General features: G+C 35.5%; 2 protein-coding genes across 2 annotated transcripts; one reads left to right on the plus strand and one right to left on the minus strand.

Annotated features, from left to right (window-relative positions):
• The first annotated feature begins 11,382 nt into the window (after positions 1 to 11,382).
• Positions 11,383 to 13,635, plus strand: LOC128203467 (uncharacterized). The gene is made up of 3 exons (XM_052904893.1): positions 11,383 to 11,845; positions 12,059 to 12,238; positions 12,464 to 13,635. Exons 1-3 carry the CDS (start codon positions 11,629 to 11,631, stop codon positions 13,054 to 13,056), a joined length of 990 nt encoding a protein of 329 aa, XP_052760853.1. The 5' UTR covers positions 11,383 to 11,628; the 3' UTR covers positions 13,057 to 13,635.
• A 292-nt stretch (positions 13,636 to 13,927) lies between these two features.
• On the minus strand, positions 13,928 to 16,346 carry LOC128203275 (uncharacterized). The gene is made up of 2 exons (XM_052904612.1): positions 15,966 to 16,346; positions 13,928 to 15,670 (listed from the first exon to the last, which is right to left on the minus strand). The coding sequence occupies exons 1-2, from the start codon at positions 16,308 to 16,310 to the stop codon at positions 14,147 to 14,149; spliced, it is 1,869 nt and encodes a 622-aa protein (XP_052760572.1). The 5' UTR covers positions 16,311 to 16,346; the 3' UTR covers positions 13,928 to 14,146.
• Between the last annotated feature and the right edge of the window lie 6,001 nt (positions 16,347 to 22,347).

A 22,347-nucleotide genomic window follows, 5' to 3' on the forward strand; every position in this document is an offset into this window, starting at 1 on the left:
ACTTAATAATTTTAGTTTAAGTTTTGAATCTATAATATGTTGTCTTGATTAAGGGAAAGTAAATTTTGAAAATAGAAATACATTGATCTTGTGGCAAGGTTCGAATCAAAACCTCATATTTTTAAATAAATGTACGAATTTGCACAGCACTAAAGCATTCAACGTAAAGCATTCCCTGCGACTTCTTTTTACGCTGATATTCAGTCAATTTAAAATGTTCTACAACCCATGATTTTGCCATATAATTGCATAAATACTGTACTAGTCATAGCAAGCACCGAAAATGGTCTCGTTTATAGCGAATTATATTTTCAAAATATAACACGTACAGAAAGAAACAATTATTAAACCTATAGGGTTAAATGTGCATAAAACTCCTCCAGCTTGCACACTATGCATGTTTACAGTACATAAAAAGCTTAGTGTTGCACGCACAGAAGACTTTAATCACACAAAATATACATTAAAATAACGTTATTATATCACCTTTCACTCAGCATCAGTAAAAATAAATAAATAAATAAAATAAAAAGAAATGCCGACCTACCCTACCTACTTTTTGGGGGCATGTCACCGGAACCAGACATAATGTTTTATTTGGCCTTACTTTGTAAAGTTGATTTGTCGTTCCGACGTCATATTGCTGAGAAGCCGACAAAGCTTTGAAGTTTCCGATTTTTTCTTTGATAACGTGCCGCTTTAAAAAGGCGGGAATTTTGCACACGAGTCTTACTCAGAAGTCAGTAACCATATTTGACTTGGCGGTCGGCAAGAAAAGTTGTGATTTTCGACTAGAAAGAATTGAAATCCAAACTTTCTTCAAACTTCAAAAGAATTCTTGACAGTAAGTACTGTACATAATTTTAATTTTCAGTTGTCTTAATATGCATTGATGTTTTAACATGCATTGATTTTTATGTTTTATGCCCCCCCCCCCCTCAGAGTGCATTTGCAGTTGTCCGTCCGTCTATCCAATTGTCCGTGGCATTCCTTCCGGGTGCGTAACTCCTAAACTGCTAAAATATTTAAGCTACAGTCATGAAACTTCATGAAAAATGTTGTCCATCATCAGCTCTCAAGATACATTTCAGCTCACCTGAGCACAAAGTGATCAAGGTGAGCTATTGTGATGGCAAGTTGTCCATCGTCCGTGCGTGCGTGCGTCCGTACGTGCGTCCGTCAACAATTTCTTCAAACGATTTCTCCTCCTAACCCGCTAAGCCAAATTCAATGAAACTTGGCAGGAATAGTCCTTGCATCAAGCTCTACCAAAGTTGTTCAAAGAATTCCATTTCATGAAGAACTCTGGTTGTCATGGCAACGAAAAGGCAAATCATAGTGAAATCTTTAAAAATATTCTTGTCCGAAACTGCAAGGCCTTGAGGTTTGATATTTGGTATGTGACATAATTTTGGTATGTGACATAATTTTGGGGTCCTATACTAAGATTGTTCAAATTATGCCCCTGGGGTAAAAATTGGCACCGTCCCGTGCCTGTGTTGAATATTTACATAATATACATCTGCATACTTCTACTGTTTCATTTTTGTTAACTTTTCTTCTGAAAACAAAATGCACGAACTCCCAAGCCAAACATTGGGCAAGATTTGCCCATGAAAACAGACATTTATTTTAAAGATTCATAAAAAAATTATATACCGACTGGTAAAGCTTGTCAGACGTTAGCATTTCAAATTGCAATGCTTTTTTAGTTCATTTACGTTCAAATGACTGTGTGGATTTCCATATAACCCAGAAAATAAACGCTAATCACTGTAAAATGAAAATTAAAGTAAAAAGCAGCATAAAATAAATGAAAACATACTTGAAATACTTATACTGCTCTGTCGGACAGTATTTGGTACAAAAACGCTTAGTTTAACTATATAATTATTATATAGAGAAATTTAAAAATATATATCTTTTTCTCTAAAACCACTTTGCCCAGAGCTTTGATATTTGTTATGTGACATTTTCTATTGAACTTTCGACTTTTGATGAATTAAACCTTGACCAAGTGACTTAATTTTGAAGCTTTTGCCTTTATTTTCCTTACAGTTATTACAGCTCAATCTGATTTTGGTGAAAAATACACTTTCGAAAAAAATTGTTTCAAAAGTCGCTATTAAAGTATTAATGATTTTGTGAATTGTTTTCGGTTAATCTAAAACTACTGACCAAAGGATATTGAATTATATCGAAGAAATTCTATCGTAAAACAACTGAAAATGCATGGAAAATGGATTTCGCGTTAGATCTACTAACGCGATATTTTCGGCCTATTCCATTCCTATTCAATAAATAGGACAAAAATACCAATTTTGGTGTATTTTAATTGAAAAATAAAAAATCTTGTTATTTTTTCGGATTGTATTTGATGTCATGCAATGTCCTCTGGTCAGTATTTTTAGATTAACCCAAACAATTCACAAAATCATTAATAGCGACTTTTGGAAACAATTTTTTTCGAAAGTGTATTTTCCACCAAAATCAGATCGAGCTCCTTTAATCTGTAGATTTGAACATTTTAAATTTTATGGAGTTTATAGGTCTTTGACCTTCGAACCCTGCCTAGTCGTGACTTCTGGTGAGCGACCTAGGCCCCCAGGGCCCCTTCTTTATATCCCTTCCATCCACGTAGCATTGGTTTCTACAGACCGTTTGTCCGTTGACCGCCATAAGTTTGCCCGCTATTTTTCCCCTGAATTTGAATTCGGTTGGATTTCAATGAAACTTTACATGAAGTACTTGCTACTTTCATTGCGCATATTGCCCGGAAGTTCGGATTGTAAATTTTAGCGGAGCTATCAGACGAGTGATTTTAGCTCAGCTCATGTCGTGAGACATTCGTTTTCGACACGCGGTGTTCAATACAAGCTCTATTAACTAATGAAGTATAAATGTATAATAACTTATTATATTATTTCAGATGAAGGAAGCAATTAGGAGAAAAAGGAAGCAATTAGGGTGCTTGCCCAGGTCGAAGTACGACATTATTGTCAGATGTTTAAACGGATCGTTCGATGTCCCTGTGAAGAAACGGACACCTGAAGAGAATAATTGTTTGGCCATGATTAGAAAACGTAAGGACTTCGAGCTTGGTGACCGGGGTTCTTTATTGTGTGGCGGAAAGCAAGTCCTTGTGAAAGAAGATCTTCCTAGATTTGTTGAGAAGATGTTCATGGAAAACAAAGGATGTGGAGCAAGGGTTATTTACAACAAACTGAAAGTAAATTACACGGGGTTCTCGGAACAAGCTATCCTTGAAATACTGTACAATAGCAAGTATTACCATGAGAAGTATCCGAGATTTACAAACAAGCCAACGCCAAAGACAATTACAGAAGAGGAACCAGGCAAAAGATGGCAGATTGACTTAATTAACATGAAAAATCAAAGTGTTAGCTACAAGGGGTCCACATACAGTTATATTCTACAAGTCGTGGACGTTTATTCTAGGTACGTTATGCCAAAACCCCTGAAAACGAAGAGTTCGCGTGAAGTTGCAAAGGCATTAGAGGACGTGTTGATGGTTAACCTTGCCCCTGACATCATCCAATGTGACAACGGACTGGAATTTAAAGGCCCTAGTATGAAACTTTTGTTGAACAAGTACAACATCAAAATGATCAATAGTAGGCCGTATCATCCTCAATCACAGGGCAAGTGTGAAAGGTCAAACAGTGTTATAAAGGCCAAGATTCTATTTGCAACAAAAAGTAAACGTGGATTTAACTGGGTCGAAGGGCTTCAAGATTTAGCCTATGCCATAAACACAAGTTTCAAACGAGTTCTTGGGGGTCTCACGCCCTTTGAAGCCTACTACGGAAGAAGTCATGTTTTTACCAAAGAACGTCATAGTTCTCGTGAAATAAAGAAAACCATACGGCGAGCAAATAAAAAGGCTTACAGGTCGCTGTTGAAAAACGCAACTTCCCCAAGCAAGTACAAAGTAGGAGAGACAGTATTAATTCGCTATCCCTTTCGAAAATCCAGGGTGCCAACCAAAAGATATGTTATCGAAGGCGAGGTAGAAAAAGTAAAACGAAATGGTGTTTATATCGTGTCATTTCAAGTACCGAACAAACCCGAACTTGGATTCGTAAGCAAATCGGTTGGGGTCGAAAACATGACTAGCCTAACTGTTGCGTTAGAGAAACAACGAAAAATTAAAAAACATTCATTAAAACAGAACCGCTCAGAGAAACAAAATCACAGAACTAATGGCGATGTTTATTGGCCGATGATGATGATGATATTCTCATCGTCGTCATCATCATCACAACATCCTCATTATCGACCGAAAACATCGCTGTCATTATCATCACAAAAAAAACTTTTGTGATCACCATTACGATCATGATAATGGATATGATGATGTTGGTTTTGAGGGTGATGATGATGGTGGTGTTGGTGAAGATAACAACGATGATGATCATTGGGGTGTTGATAATTGATGTGATGATGATGATGATGATGATGATGATGATAACAAACGTATTTTGATGATTATGACAGCGATGTTTATCGGTCGATGATGATTATTATAATGATGATGATTATGATGACAAATGTGTTTTGATGATGCTGACGGCGATTTTTATCGGTAGATTATGATGATGATGATGTGCTGACCGTCGTTATCATCATTACAAAACTTTTGTCATCATCATCACCATCGACCGAAAAACATCGCAGTTATCATCATCACATTTTTGTGATCTTCATTACGATGATGATAATGGTGATGATGATGATGGTGTTGATGATGATGATGATGACCTTGATGATTGTGGTGATAATGATGGTGATGATGATGACAATGATGATAAAAGTTTGTGATGATGATGATGACGGTAATTTTGATCGTCGTCATCATCATCAAAACTTTTGTCATCATCATGACGATGATGATGATAATGGCGTTAATGGTGACGATGATGATGTAATTGATGATGATGACAATGGTGATGATGATTGGGGTTTGATGATTGTGATGATGATAACTGCGATGTTTATCGGCCGATGATAATGATTATAATGATGATGATGAAAAAAGTTTTTTATTATGTTGACGCCAATGATTACCGGCCGCCGATGATGATGATTATGATGATGATGATGCTGCTGATGATGATGATGATGATGATGATGATGATGATGATGATGATGATGACGATGATGATTATTTTCATGATGGTATTGATGACGTTGATGCAAATTGTAGTTATGATGATGATGATGATGATGATGATGACGATGATGATGATGACGATGACGATGATGAGTGTGTACCATATTCGGAACGAATGTGGTACATTTTTCATCCGAATATGGTACAAGTTTGTACCATATTTGGTCAGGCATTTTACCCCAAAACTGCAGATACGTATATGGTACAATTAGACAGTTGTACCATATTCGGCCGAATATGGTACAAATTTGTACCATATTCGTTTTTGTACCAAATACGGTCCGACACCGCTTCCATAACATACACAATAATTCAAGGAATCCCACATCCATAACATACACAATAATTCAAGGAATCCCACTTCCATAACATACACAATAATTCAAAGAATCCCGCTTCCATAACATACACAATAATTCAAGGAATCCCACTTCCATAATATACACAATAATTTAAGGAGTCACATTTTGATATGATGCATCTATGCGTTCTTAATTAAAATTTATACTGTTATTTTTTTTAACATTGGTAACATGCGCAAACTGCATATAAAACCCCCTTCAGTCACAAGCTGGTGTAATTTTTAATAACAGTGTTTAATTGAATAAAGAATCATCTTGTATGAAAACTTGTGATGTTTGATTAAAAGTATCAAATGCAAGAAAACAAAATTATTTCCTAATATGAACCATGATACATTTGTATATTAGGCAAGATTTATCATGATTTTTATGTATTCATTGATTCTGTATCATTTATTTACTCACATTAATGTGAAGCTGGTATGATCTCCTGGCAATGTCTTTAAGATGTATGATGCGGTTATGTTATTGATGAATAAGTATTGTTGCAATTGTAAGTATTTTTTGTTAAAAGTCTAGTGAATAAAATAAGGAATTTACCATGTCTTGTCTTGTAGTCATGCTCTTAGTTCAATGCTAAATAGTACTATCATGTAGATGTATAAATAAACAAGAGCCCTTTCTGAAGGATTAGGGGAGGGGGGGGGGGTATTGTTTTGGCGTTGTCTGTCCGTCCATCCAATTTTTCTGTTATGATATGGATTGTCATACTAGTATAACAAGCAAGTGTGAAATAATGGAAATGATCATGGACTATCATAGTCTACTTCATTGATGTATATATGTGTGATGTTATGTGTGGAAATAAACTTGTGTTCTGTTCTATAATATTCAAACTTGGTCAGAATGTTTCTCTTGATGAATTCTAACTGCTTAATAAAACTGGGTTACATGGGGTCAGAAACTAGGTCACTATGTCAAATCTTACTAAAATCTTTGGAACATGCTAGACACTATGTTTCGTCCAATATTCATGAAACTTTATCAGAATGTCTCCCCCTTGATGACCGCTTAGACAAATTTAAAACTGTCACATGTGATCAAATATAAGGTCACTAGGTCAAATCTTAGATTTCTTGTCTGGAACCATATCATGGTATTGATTGGTCAGATTATGTGCATACTTGCTTAAAATGTTCCTCTTGATGAAATCTCATCGCATTTAAATTTGGACACCGTGAGGTAAAACCTAGGTCACTGGATCAAATTTTATTAAATATTTTTTCCGAATTTATTAGCAATATACAGTGTTGCAGTGTTCTTAACACACTTAGACCAAACCACCGCCTGATGAAGCACTGTCAAAACATTATTTTGGAAAAAGGTTTGTCGAAGTGTTCTATGAAACTAAACTCTCAATCAAACTCTGGTAAAAGACCGAATGCGGTGCTCTGTAAGCGGCGTAGACTGCGCTATGTTTCATTTAAAATGGTGAAGAAATAGTGAAGTTATCTTTGTTTCAAGTCTTCATTCGAAGCAAAATATTGCCTTCCGACGTAGCATTTATGACGCAATTTATCACGTGGTATACACACACTGAGTCTGGGTTGTGTTCAATATTGATCTTGATCACAGCTACTTGGTATTTGTACTGCATTTTTTTGGCCAGTCGAGCTACCTGATTCGAGCGATTTGGTCCCTAGGGTGATCTTTTATGATGCATACTCCAGAGTGCCTGGTCATACCTATGCATACTCCAGAACGTTCAGACGGGCCTATCCAAACTCAATACGCATTGGTATTCAACCTCAGTCACATCAATTAAATTAATAATGGGTTATTGACTTCTTATTCCGTAAATTTATTTTTAGACGAAGGCTTAGTCCTTTTTGAAAATGAGCCTGAGAAAAAGTTATGACAATGTAAATCGATAATATGTTATCTTATTTTGGTATAATGTATTTCCTTTTATTACCCAAAATGATCGTTTTTGGCATGTTTACAAAAATAATTAAAAGTGTTTGTTATTTCATGTTTTCTGCCAAGGCAAATATGAACAAGGTGTTCACACATTTTACCTAGTGTCATGGCAACACTAACAGAACAGTAGACGTTACCCTTTCAAGTCTGTTCTTTTTATAAAAGATTTATTCCTGAATATAACCGTAAATGACGTCATGTTTGCACACAATATAAAATTACGTCAATATTCACAGACATAAACGACATATGACTTAATCTTCATACTTTCAGTAATGTCATTTGATGAATTCATTTTTACATTCATCTATTTTCGAGACATTTGAGTTAGAGTCTTTATTATATATTATTATATGTATGAATACCGTAGCAGAGGCAATGGAAAGGCTCTTATACTTGAACAGTTTGTCCAGGAAATGAATATCCAGATTAACAACCCAGTAGCGTTTCTCATTTGTGTTGAGGAACACTCTCGGGAGAACTTAAAGAAGGTCCTTGAAGATGGTTCATGCAGAGAGGTTCTTGGACAGTTTATACACTATGAGAAGCAGGTTCGAGATAGTCACCTTGACAAGACAGGTATACTCTGGATGAGTTTTATTGACCATGCACGTTTGGCGCTTGCGTTGTTGTATGCAGTGAAAACCAACAACTTAAATCTGTTCCACCAGTGTTATGGGGACATGGCAAACATTTTCATTGCATACTATGCCCCAAATTACTCACGGTAACTATTTGTTTACTGCATTCTTGTTTACATATTATTTTATGGATGGATGTCGAAACTCACAATTATTTTTGTCTTGTCCTATATGTGATACAACAGTATGTCCTATGTAGTATTATACGTTAACCCAAAGAGCCTTGATCACGAGCGTACGTTTATACTATAATTTGTTTTGCATACCAGCTTAGCTGTTAGCATAATAATTGTTTATATTTTAGATTGTCCAGTACCAAGAACAAAGTAATATTGAATTCACACTGCTTGTTACTAGTAAGTCACAACAGCTACGTGAACCAATTCAGCTTAAAGGGGTAATGAAGTATCCACTAACACCAGTTTCACATAGCCTAGGAACACCAGACGAGTTTTTTTTATGAAGACCAACAAAGCCATAATCATCCCGATGTAGTTGGAAGACGTAGCTCCAGATGAAACAAGCCCAACTGATGCGCTTTACATTCAGGACGGGAATGCCCTGTTTTATTCATTGACAAATTTAGGACCTACATTTGGTGCTTTAGGCTTTCAAATACTTGACCAGATGGTAGCAAAGCGCCATTTCGTTTTCTCAACAGTTTCATACAACGCTTTGCCCATTGAGGCCAAAGAACGGTTACGACGTGGTGTGTCACAGAAATACATTGTAGATGGCCCTGCAACTAGAAAACCAACTGACTTTAAACTTTTTCTTACCAATGATGAAAACAAAGTTCAGTTATGCAAATTATTGCTAAAGTTATGGGGGGGGGGAAGGAAGCAGCATATCCTCTTCAGAAATGTGCACTAACAGTGCTTATAGTTAATGGTCAAGCCTACCGGTTGAGTTCCGCAAATGGAGAGGTGACTTCATAAATAATAATAATAATAATAATAATAATAATAATAATAATAATAATAATAATAATAATAATGGTAATTACTTTGATGATGATTATAATTATTATTGAAAACAACAACAATATAAATTATAATAATAGTAATAATAATAAAAATATTTAATTTAAGGTCAACTGTGATGAGATTCCAGAGTTATCCTCCAACCAAGATGAAACTGATACACGGGTTGTGATCTACTTGAAGTAATTGCGGCAACACAAGGCTACAATGCAGAAGTGGTTCGAACACCATCTTTGATATACAACTCTTTGGGGCAGACAAATACTTTGGGGTCAACTTACCCCACCCATATTGTCTCTTATGTTAAATGATTAAATGTTACTGAAGGGTAAAGACTCCATATTTCGTTTACTAAAACTCCTTTCATTTAACATTAAAAAAAGATAACAATAAAAGGTTAATAATCAGAGCAATAAAAAACATGCCATTTTAACACTTTTGTTCACGTTATCTTCAAATCTTATTCATATTATATGTACATGTATACCATGTATATTTGACACTTTAATTGTGAGTATAAATCACATTCAAGACCTCATAAACTGTTCCTTGATTGTATTACGATTATATCTATTTAGTTTTGTGTTCAAACATTGAAATGAGATATCTGGATATTTTTTTTATTTTTAATAAAATTTTCTTATCAGGGTCAATTTACCCCACCCACTATGGTTCTGTTGTTGTTGTTGTTGTTGTTTTTTATATAAAAGTTGGTCAATTATTTGACGAAAATGTATTCAATTTCAGAGAAAATACTAAAAGACTTAAAAACAATCATAATTTTATACTAATTTCAAGAAGATCTTAAAATAATAAATTATGATTTCAGGTGAAATGGAAAAAAAGAGGGAAAAATCAGTATATTTTCACGTTAATTACAAATTTATTTTTTATTTTTGTAACAAAACATGTCTATTTTTCAAATAAAATATTGAAACACTAACATTCCACTATGAGATAAGCATGTAAGTGAATATATATATTTTATTTGTATTAAATGAGGCACATCTTTTTAAAAATTGGTTATTTTCATTTTATGGCGGCCGTCTTGGCGGCCATTTTGAATTTAAAGCATCTTTGGAAAAAATATTTTTCTGGGAACATCAAAAAAATTAACTTCAGACATCATTTGTTCATTTTATGCATCAAACAAAATGGTGTTATTTGGGGGGCACGGGACCCCTCTTGCCTACTAAACTATCACTTCCTTTTAAAACAGAGAGAGAGAGAGAGATTCTTTATTTCCTCCGACATATGACTTAAAATTAAAATTTAAAAATCCATTCTTACTCAGTTACTAAACTTCCATAACGCATATTCCAAAGTGATGTGTTGTAGTGTCAGTGGATATATGGAAATTTATTTAGTGGTCTCTAACCTACAGTGCCTACAGGTAAGCAATCGGAAATCCTCGGCTAGTATCCAACCGATTTGAAGCTTTCCGGAGATGGCCGAGTTGTTACGATTGACAGGTAAGCCCCAAAATGAATGAGTTATGAGTGGATTTTCTCGAAAACTGGATTTCAATTCGATTTCCGATCTATTTTCGAAAAATTTCTTCATTTTTGACAAATTTTAATAACATTTGAAATATAAACCCACCATGAGGAACTTTCAAATATATTTACAAAATTAATTAATTAATTAATTAAAATGAATGAATTCTTAGTGGATTTTACGTTTTGAGTGCATTTCACGGATTCCTGTATCACCCCGCACCGCTAAAAGGAATGACGTCATCATTTTATGTACTTCCGTTGTGAAAATTCTCAATAAAAAATGTTGGTATGATTGATAGACATGTTTTCACATGCTCAATACACTGTAAATCAAAAATATCATTATTCCTGAAACTTTTATACCTTAAGTATTCTTGCTTGATTTATCATTCAGAGTAGAGATTAAAGCATAAACCGCTGCCCTATAGTTGAAAGGTCATTTTGGAAGAACTGTCATGGTGGACGGTGTAATTTTTAGAGTTTGTTTTTTCAAGTGGAGTGATTTTTCTTAGGAATAACTTGACCCCCCTTTTTTATTGGCTTAAAAGGTAATTTAAAGCTTGTACTTTAAGAATATATGTGGTTATCATAGCCTGCATTCGCTGGAAATGCCTTTTAATGTTGTCTAAAAATTATAATTTTTCATTGAATTATATAGGGAATAACAATGGTGGTGTGTAACCTAAAAGGTATACCAGTATCCCGAAGCTTGCCGGAGATCGCCGAGTTGTTACGATTGACGCCCATGTGTTCATTCGGAGCTCCTCGGCCATTTTTTCAAAAACAACTACTTCAACAGATGTACCGGCATACATCCGAGGTTGTTTTTGAAAAAATGGCCGAGGAGTTCCGAATGCCATGTGTTCTGTCTCATTCGAATTTCACGTTACGTAATATTTACACGGCGGCCATCTTGGAGGCACATGCGCAGTGCCGTACACTATTCCGCTACAGCTGAGTAACCAAGCAGAACTGTCAAAACCAACAAGTCATTATTATCTTGTTCCCGGGGGCTTTAAATGTCAAAATATGGTAATTAAGTGTTCAGTAATTGGTTGTTCGAACAGAAAGGATCGCGAGAAAGACTTACAATACTACAGAATACCTGCAGTGATCAAAAATCAAGGTGATGAATGTGAGAGGCTATCTACAAATCGGAGACGACAGTGGTTAGCACAACTTGGGCAGAGCTTTGAAAACAAAAACATAGATAATGTCCGAATATGTTCAGCTCATTTTGTTAAAGGTAAGAATATTACAAATGATTAGCAGTACATTCACAAGTGATGTTTTCATGCAGTTACTAATTATATATACACTGAATCATTACAAATATTTAGCTCTTACCAGTTGAGTTCATGAATACTGTAGAAAAACATTTACAATTTCATGATTCAAGGAAAAAGTTCATGTATGATAGTATTAAAAAATATATGTGACTGTTTCCCTCATTCTTCAGGAAAGAGGGCAGACCTGTACGATCAGCTCAATCCGGACTGGGTTCCTACCATTAACCTCAGGGGATGTGCTACACCGAAACCACCAGTCCATAATGACAGCACAACTCCGTCTACCAGTCGTTACAATCGCCAGAAAGACAGAATACAGCGAAGATTAGATATGTCCCAGTTTGCCACAGGTAATCAACTTAATTTAGCAGCATACTGTATATAACGGCATAACCATAGGGTATATAATATAGTTACCAGTGAAGTTGTGGGATTTAAACCTGTGCCAAATGGAACACTCATTATAACCTTCAGTTGACCTGTTATGGTCATTGTTATAGCACAGCTGTAATACTTCCTATGTGTTTTATATAAATTTTAGTTGCACTTCTTATTTTGTTCATGTGATGTTTCAGCTGAGCTGACAGACACAGGCCCAATGGATGAAGATTCTGAGACTCCATGTTCTTCAACCCAAACAGACATGAACGGGCAGTACATAGAGGAAATGAAACATGATATTGAAGCACTCCAATCTCAAAATCAGCACTTGAAGTCTCAGCTATCAGACAAGTTCTCAGAGAAAGACTTTGAAGGGAATGATGAAAAGGTGAACCACTTGACCGGTTTGTCATCTCATGAAACTCTGATGTTGGTGTTTGAGTACCTCCTTCCCTATTTGCCATCTTCACTTGTTATAACACAGTTCAAGATGTTGATCATGACTCTTATGAGACTAAGACTCAACTTGTCAGTGATGTTCCTGGCATATGAATTTGGTGTTTCTCAGGCGACAGTGTCACGAGTGTTTACCAATGTAATGGACTGCATGTTTGCTAGACTACACCCAATGGTACATTGGCCTCAGCGAGAAGTGTTACAAAAGACAATGCCAATGCAGTTTCGAAAAAACTTTGGGAAGAAAGTTGTTTCCATTATAGACTGTTTTGAAGTGTTTATTGAAAAACCTTCTAATTTACAGGCTTCGGCAGAAACCTACAGCTCCTAAAAACACCACCATACAGTTAAATTTCTTATAGGAATAACGCCTCAAGGAACTGTGTCTTATATTTCAAAAGGTTGGGGTGGTAGAACCAGCGACAAGTATATGACTGAACACTGTGGGTATTTGAATAAGCTGTCTCCAGGTGATTTGATCTTAGCTGACCGAGGTTTTGATATAAGTACAAGTGTTGGCTCACTTGCAGCGTCGGTTAACATACCAGCTTTCACAAAAGGTAGAGATCAGCTGTCAGCGGCCGACATTGAATCAACAAGAAAACTTGCCAATGTCCGAATTCATGTAGAACGGGTAATTGGGACTGTCCGTCAAAAGTACTCATTTTTAAATGGAACTGTGCCTATAAGATTTCGAATGTTTAAGGACGAAAATGATTTCACTGTACTTGACAAAATTGCCCATGTGTGTTGTGCATTAGTTAACCTAAATGCATCAGTTGTTGGATTTGATTGAAAGTTAACTACATGTTGTTGTTTGTTTGCACATCATGTTAGTATTGTTATTGCAGGCGCCACTGCTACATGTGCCACTGCTACATGTGCATAATAAATATAAATATGAAATGTATTGCTCTTAGTTGTTACACCCTGCTGATATTCTTGACCATGTGTTCACTGTTGAACATGGAACCTTGGTGTCTTTAACAGCTCAAACAGGTTTACGACAAATATTAAACGTTCTCGAACATGTTCCGTGCAGAACCAGTACTAAGCATGCTTGTTAAATGCCATTATAACTTGTTTAAACTTGCACTCTGCAACCTTTGAGCACCAAAAGCCACATTGACCTGAATTTCGCAGGCTGTGACCAAAGCAAGCATAAAAAAGAAAAAAAAACTTTTGAAATCATTTATCTTCCAATGAACAATAATTATACTGGTAAGGTATGAAATGCAGCAATATTGAATAACAAGTGAATTGTACATGTTACGAATTGACTATTATTGTACATATAAAACATAATCAAAAACTTGCCGGTCACAGAACAAATGCTTGTACATGAATATGTTAACTTCTGGAAGTACATTTACATATGATAGATCAAATTCACTTATTAAACAGTCAACACAATGATCCAGTTAATGACGAGCAAGACGCCTGCGCTTAAACTGTGGCAGCTTCCTACATACATGGCAAAACCATTTCCCAGCTGGAGCACTTTCAATATTTACACAACCATAATGAAACCACTCAATTTCACAATCATCATTGTCACAACCTATCATTTTACCAAACTCAACCTGGTTACACACACAATAAAGTTTTTCATCACTTTTGACAGGGCTTTGGATGTTTTCTGATGATTTGAGCAGAGGAGTACATAAAGACTGGTTTAGATCATTTTTGTCAACAACCAGAGTTGTATACACTTTAGCTACCAGCTCGGGCAGTATAGCAATTTGGAACAAATTGTCAGCTTTCATACAAATATTTTCATAGAAGTTTTTGTCAAATGGAATTGTCTCAACAAACAAATCCTTACTAGTCCACACTACAAAGTAAGTAACATCCATTTTACACACTCCCATTTGTGTCTGAACCTGGTAGAAATAGCTGTGTTCCCGGTTTAGTGTCAACTGGCCTTCTTTGATTTCAAGGCATGTACAATTGCTCTCTGAAATGATATCATCCCTTATTGTATATGGGCATTTAACTTCCACACAGGCAGAGCCGCAACACGCACATGTGAGAATTCCGTCAGATGACGCCCCAAGAAATGGCCTGTCTGTGCTGATGAAAAAACCACAGTCTGAAATGCACATTCCCTCGTGCTCATGGCTCACATGCTTTACAAACTGGTCACGTGCTCTGTTTTCATTACTCAGACCCCACTTTGTTGCAATGTTTTCAAATCTGCTACTTTCGGGGTAGCAAATACTCTTTACAAGGCTTTCAGATGGCTTCAGTGGGTTGGTTTCACATGCAGCCTTCATTTTTGAAGCAGTTATCCGACCAGCTCTAAATCTAAACCAAAGTCCAGATTTTGACTGTTGCCGTGTCTCCATTTCCACATTTGCAGCTTGCTCAGCCGTGCAAGTAATTGTAACCTCGGAACATTTCAAAAGAACAGTTGTAGTGTCATTGCCAATGAGGTCGGGATCACGAAGTTTTGTCAACTGTTCTGGCAAGTCAAGTTTGTCTGCTTTTGGGATGAACTCATCAGCAAAAGGATCAATGACAGAGAGAAGGCCAGGTTTTTTCTGCAACCGTTGGGCTTTCTCACAAAATGACATTAAGTCTGAATATGAGGCTTTCGGAAAGCTTGCCTTTCGTGTGGTTGGTGTTTTCTCTGGCATTTCAGATGTTGATGTCACCTTCCGGGCTGCGGATTTCTTTGATGTGAAGTCAATCTCACTTATTTCTTTATAGTTGATCGCCTTTGTAGCTGTTGGCTGTATCCACCAGCATTTGCTTTCTGTCACAGACTTAGAGTCTCTTACTTCCACAGCAGCCATGACAGAAAACAATAGGGCTGCAATGTGAGTACACGCCTCGCCAAGACCAGCCATGCAGTTGCAATGGGCAGCAACAACAACACCATCTGGCTTTGCGATGACCCATGGTTGTAGCGGCTTTTCTCGCAGCCTCTGTGAATGCAGGACCTGAAGAAATAAGAAACTGAATGAATATGAAACCAAATAGTTTTCCATGCTGGAATGGTTAACAAAGACCACAGCATTTACCCAGCACTGTCGGGCCACCTGGAAGGTAAAAACATGACCCATTTCCCCAGCTATCCCCGATATACCCCCAGACCAAGGGGGCGGGGGGCGTTCTTAAATAAATATTCCTTCATATATATAGTTTAATTATTTACCATGAGTTTACTTAAAAAATATTTTAATAATAGTCAATAACTGATAACCATTAGCTAAGGGAATTTATATCATTAATTACCTTTGTCATCACAACGATATGCCCTGCTGTGTCTATGGCACCTCTTTCTCGAACCCAACCAAAGCACAATTGGTTTACAGCTTCTAAAGATTTCCAGGCTTTCAAATCATCAATCTTAAATCTACTTGGAGTGAATATCAGGTAGTTCACAATGTCTGGATAGGTAACAGAAGGAAGAATGGCAACATCTGTTGACCACTTCAAGCTGCTGTCATAGGGGTCAAGTCCACCAATTACATCCAACTTCGTTTCATACCGTATTCTATCAGAAGATTCAAGTCCATCCTTGTAACTAGAGTTTTTTTTTGTTGTTTTCCTGATGTTGTATCCATACCTAGAGTTCATTTATCGCGTAACAATGTGAAAATAATCAAGAGAAATACTGCCGATTAGTCATCGTTCCTTGAATGCCTCCAAGATGGCCGCCAACCGGTGCGAGGGTAAAAATGGTCAATACGAAACTGCTGACCGATTAGCTGACCATATAGAAATAGAAGAGAGTTGCTGACCAATTGCTGACCATATAGACAAAGAAGGAAAACACATGAAAAAAAGTTTTGATATTTAAGATTTATCAAGACATATTATGTTAATTAATTTATTTTATATACTCCTTAAAGTGTAAGAATAGACGGATGTTTGTCTGTTCTTTTTGTGTTTTTCTTCTTTCTTTTTTTTTGGGGGGGGGGGGGGGGGGAGGTTGCATTTCAATGAAATGAATTGAGTTGTTTTTTATTGGTTTGTTGAAAATATGTGAAATATATCACGGTATTAATTACGATGTACAGTACAATTATTTGAAAGCAATATTTTTAATTGTTAATGTAGCTTTAAATGTTAGCTTCATTACCTGTGAAAACTATCTGCACTACATCAAAGAACGATCAAAAGAATGGTGTTTGCCAAATCGGCATCGGTCATTTTAATTAAGAAATTATTTCTCTTTAATCTGTTGTATGTTCTAAGTTATTTTGTGAATAAAAAGTCAATCATAGGCAAACTGTTGCTAATGAGTAAAGTTTGATAAGTATATATTTTATTTTCTTGGTCAAGAACATCACTTTCATAGTCATTGCAAAATATACTCCGAAAGATTGCCGTATTTTTCATTATTTTTCTGTAATTAGTGTGATTCCATTTGTAAATTTAAAGGATTTTGTCTAGTGCAGTTTTGCGTTCTCATATTGTTTAATAAAGTGAAATATTGTTTTTAGCTGGACTTTGTGTTTTCTTACATTATGGCTTTAATTGTTGGACATTCGCAGGCGAAATACTTAGGCAATTTAACCAAGTGTCCCGTGTTTTCATACTCTGGATTTAAAGCTCGTGGTTTCCTGGATAAAAGTTTGGACTTTTATCCGTTGGTGCCCAAGCAGTCGGTAAGTGAGAAAGAAGATTATATTATTTTACTCATATTATGCGTATAGGATAAATCGATATTGAAAAGTTACTGACCAATTTCTTAGCTGACCAATGTAACGTATAGGGAAAGTCGATAATGCAAAGTTGTACTGTTTCTATATGGTCAGTCAATTCACGGTTCACTGCATAGTGCTGACCAATGTTACGTATAGGAAAACTTGGTATTGAAAAGTTACTGACCAAATTCTTAGCTGAGCCATGTAACATATAAGGAAATTGGACTATGATACAATGTTAAATTCCTGACTAAATACTTAATAATATAGTTATGTAAGCAATATGTCATTGACAAATATTTTACCTTTAATTTTGTTATGAAGGCATTATATTATATTTATTCATATTATGTTTAATTACAAGTCCTTTTAATTCCTGGCTGACCAATGTAACTTTTAAGGAAAATGGACTATGATACATTGTTATCTTTTTGACTAAATACATAATAATTTTGTTATGTAGGCATTATAGTAGACTTACTCATATTATGTGTAATTACAAGTCCTTTAATTTTTTAGGAAATAATTGTGATTCGTTGTGCATACAGCAAAATGAAATGTTCACACAGTATAAACAAATAACGCATTAATGGTGAGACTAGTGTACGCTTTTAATTTATATTTATTCATTAACTCTTATGGTCCATGAAGCCCCTTAAAATCTTGTAAAGATAAGAACGCTAACACTGAGCGACTATCGAGTTGTCACAATTTGCACCAAGAGCCTCGGGGTCAATTGTTGTATTGTCACTCTATTTCATGGTTCAGTGCATATTGATGACAAAGTAATGCATTCATAAGATACTGACCAATTTCTTAGCTGACCAAAATGACTATATGGTCAGTCAACTTCACGGTTCACTGCATAGTGCTGACCAATGTAACGTATAGGAAAACTTGGTATTGAAAATTTACTGACCAATTTCTTAGCTGACCAATGTAACATATATGGAAACCCGATATTAAAAAGTAACTGACCAAATTCTTAGCTGACCAATGTAGCGTATAAGGAAAATGGACTATGATACATTGTTAAGTTTTTGACTAAATACATAATAAATTTGTTATGTAATAACATTGAAACTTATAGTTGTCTTTTTAACTTATTTTATATGCCGCTAACTATGACTCAATGATAGAGAGGAGTTCTTAAATCTTAGCTGACCAATGTAGCGTATAAGGAAACCCGATATTGGAAAGTTACTGACCAAATTCTTAGCTGACCAATGTAACGTATAGGGAAACTCGATATTAAAAAGTTACTGACCAATTTCTTAGCTGACCAATGTAACGTATAAGAACAGAACAGAACAGAAAGATGATTTATTTGGATTTAAACATATTGTTTCTCATCCATACAAATAATTATAACACAAAATGATGGTAAATAAATATAAACGTATAGGGAAACTCGATATTGAAAAGTTACTGACCAATTTCTTAGCTGACCAATGTAACGTATAGGGAAACTCGATATTGTAAAGTTACTGACCAAATTCTTAGCTGACCAATGTAACGTATAGGGAAACCCGATATTGGAAAGTTACTGACCAAATTCTTAGCTGACCAATGTAACGTATAAGGAAACCCGATATTGGAAAGTTACTGACCAAATTCTTAGCTGACCAATGTAACATATATGGAAACCCGATATTGGAAAGTTACTGACCAAATTCTTAGCTGACCAATGTAACGTATAAGGAAACCCGATATTGGAAAGTTACTGACCAAATTCTTAGCTGACCAATGTAACGTATAAGGAAACCCGATATTGGAAAGTTACTGACCAAATTCTTAGCTGACCAATGTAACGTATATGGAAACTCGATATTGTAAAGTTACTGACCAAATTCTTAGCTGACCAATGTAACGTATATGGAAACTCGATATTGTAAAGTTACTGACCAAATTCTTAGCTGACCAATGTAACGTATAAGGAAACCCGATATTGGAAAGATACTGACCAAATTCTTAGCTGACCAATGTAACATATATGGAAACTCGATATTGTAAAGTTACTGACCAAATTCTTAGCTGACCAATTAACATATAAGGAAAATGGACTATGATACATTGTTAAGTTTTTGACTAAATACTTAATAAATTTGTTATGTAATAACATTGAAACTTATAGTTGTCTTTTTAACTTATTTTATATGCCGCTAACTATGACTCAATGATAGAGAGGAGTTCTTAAATCTTAGCTGACTAATGTAGCGTATAAGGAAACCCGATATTGGAAAGTTACTGACCAAATTCTTAGCTGACCAATGTAACGTATAGGAAAACTCGATATTGAAAAGTTACTGACCAATTTCTTAGCTGACCAATGTAACGTATAAGGAAACCCGATATTGGAAAGTTACTGACCAAATTCTTAGCTGACGAATGTAACGTATAGGGAAACTCGATATTGGAAAGTTACTGACCAATTTCTTAGCTGACCAATGTAACGTATAGGAAAACTCGATATTGAAAAGTTACTGACCAATTTTTTAGCTGACCAATTAACATATAAGGAAAATGGACTATGATACATTTATCATTTTTATATATATAAATAAATATATATATATTAGGTGACTTTTATTCAGGCAATTGCGCTTGCACTTATTCACTAGCACACTCATTCAATCAATCACTCACTATCAATAACTCTTTCACTCACACAATCACTCACTCAATCAATCAATAAATCAATCAATCACTACTCACTAGCTCATTCACTAAAAAAAAATGGGCCATGGTAAGAGCGCCTCCACGTGGTGTGGCCTGGATGTAGACAGTTTTCTTTCTATCTTTTACTGATAAAAACTGCAACGAAACGCTCTTGGAATAACAAAAAAGAATATTCGTCAATTCAATTAATTATTTCATATAACATTTAAACATTTGTAACCGGGTATACGATGTATATAGCGGCACTTATACTGTCTCGCTATAGAGCTAGCTTTTATAGCGACGCGGTAGAGTGTCCGCCTGCAGAGCGAGAGGTCGTCGGTTCGAACCCCGACAGGTGCTCATAGCAATTTGTGCAGTCTGTTACATTTGGCGCCCAACGTGGGGCCCGTGTTATACGATATGCCTCAAGGTCATTGCGAATTGACCTTAGTCTCCGAAATTCGAGGACGAATTTCAAAATGGAGGGGGAATGTGTAACCGGGTATACGATGTATATAGCGGCACTTATACTGTCTCGCTATAGAGCTAGCTTTTATAGCGACGCGGTAGAGTGTCCGCCTGCAGAGCGAGAGGTCGTGGGTTTGAACCCCGACAGGTGCACATAGCAATTTGTGCAGTCTGTTACACATTTAAAACACTGAAAACAAACATAACAAACAGAAAAACTTAAAAAATAAAAATCCTTCTTTGTTTATATGGTTAGCAATTCGTCAACAAATCTCTTCTATTCCTATATGGTCAGCTAATCGGTCAGCAGTTTAGCACGACCCGGTAAAAATTTGGTCGACGTTATATTCTATACACGCTCACGGTCTGACCACTGGAATATATACACCCCCATTGAAATGTCGTAAAATATATATAAAAAAATCTTTATCTACATTTTTTGAGATTTCAGTAAATAATTAAGGCAAAAGATGACAATTTTAAATAAAATAAATATTTTGCAAGGAAATAAACAATTATATCTCACTGTTCCCAAGTTCGATCTACATTGGAATCTATACAGCTACACCGTAGAACTAACATTGGACTGTATACAGCTTCATATTAAAACAGACATTGGAATCTAAACAGTTTCAAATTTGAAAGATCTTGGACTCAATACAGCCTCAAATTTGGACAAACATTAGAATCTAATCAGCCTCAACTGAAGACAAACATTGGAACCTATACAGCCTCAACTGAAGACAAACAATATAATCTATACAGCCTCAGCTTAAGACAAACATTGGAATCTATACAGCCTCAACTTAAGATAAACATTAGAATCCATACAGCCTTAACTGAAAGCAAACATTAGAATCTATACAGCCTTAACTTAAGACAAACATTGGAATCTATACAGCCTCAACTGAAGACAAACATTAGAATCTATACAGCCTCAACTGAAGACAAACATTAGAATCTATACAGCCTTAACTTAAGATAAACATTGGAATCTATACAGCCTCAACTGAAGACAAACTTTGGAATCTATACAGCCTTAACTGAAAGCAAACATTAGAATGTATACAGCTTCAGCTGAAGACAAACATTAGAATCTATACAGCCTGCACTGAAGACAAACATTAGAATCTATACAGCCTCAGCTTAAGACAAACATTGGAATCTATACAGCCTCAGCTTAAGACAGACATTGGAATCTATACAGCCTCAACTTAAGATAAACATTAGAATCTATACAGCCTCAGCTTAAGACAAACATTGGAATCGATACAGCCTCAACTTAAGATAAACGTTAGAATCTATACAACCTTAACTGAAATCAAACATTAGAATCTATACAGCCTCAACTTAAGATAAACATTGGAATCTATACAGCCTCAACTGAAAGCAAACATTAGAATCTATACAGCCTCAACTTAAGATAAACATTAGAATCTATACAGCCTTAACTGAAAGCAAACATTAGAATCTATACAGCCTCAACTAAAGATAAACATTGGAATCTATACAACCTTAACTGAAAGCAAACATTAGAATCTATACAGCCTCAACTTAAGATAAACATTAGAATCTATACAGCCTCAACTGAAAGCAAACAATAGAATCTATACAGCCTCAACTGAAAGCAAACAATAGAATCTATACAGCCTCAACTGAAGACAAACATTATAATCTATACAGCCTCAACTTTAGATAAACATTAGAATCTATACAGCCTCAAATGTAGATAAACATTAGAATCTATACAGCCTTAATTGAAGACAAACATTAGAATCTATACAGCCTCAACTTTAGATAAACATTAGAATCTATACAGCCTCAACTTTAGATAA

Source organism: Mya arenaria, chromosome 9, assembly GCF_026914265.1.
Source record: "Mya arenaria isolate MELC-2E11 chromosome 9, ASM2691426v1".
NCBI lineage: Eukaryota > Metazoa > Mollusca > Bivalvia > Myida > Myidae > Mya > Mya arenaria.

Bases quoted from the DNA above. Each gene is read 5' to 3' on its own strand.
- LOC128203275 (XM_052904612.1), bottom strand. From the start codon at position 16,310: ATGAACTCTAGGTATGGATACAACATCAGGAAAACAACAAAAAAAAAC. The intron at 15,671-15,965 runs GTAATTAATGAT...TTATTTCTTCAG, and splicing joins ATATCGTTGTGATGACAAAG to GTCCTGCATTCACAGAGGCT.
- LOC128203467 (XM_052904893.1), top strand. From the start codon at position 11,629: ATGGTAATTAAGTGTTCAGTAATTGGTTGTTCGAACAGAAAGGATCGC. The intron at 11,846-12,058 runs GTAAGAATATTA...CTCATTCTTCAG, and splicing joins TTCAGCTCATTTTGTTAAAG to GAAAGAGGGCAGACCTGTAC. The intron at 12,239-12,463 runs GTAATCAACTTA...GTGATGTTTCAG, and splicing joins TATGTCCCAGTTTGCCACAG to CTGAGCTGACAGACACAGGC.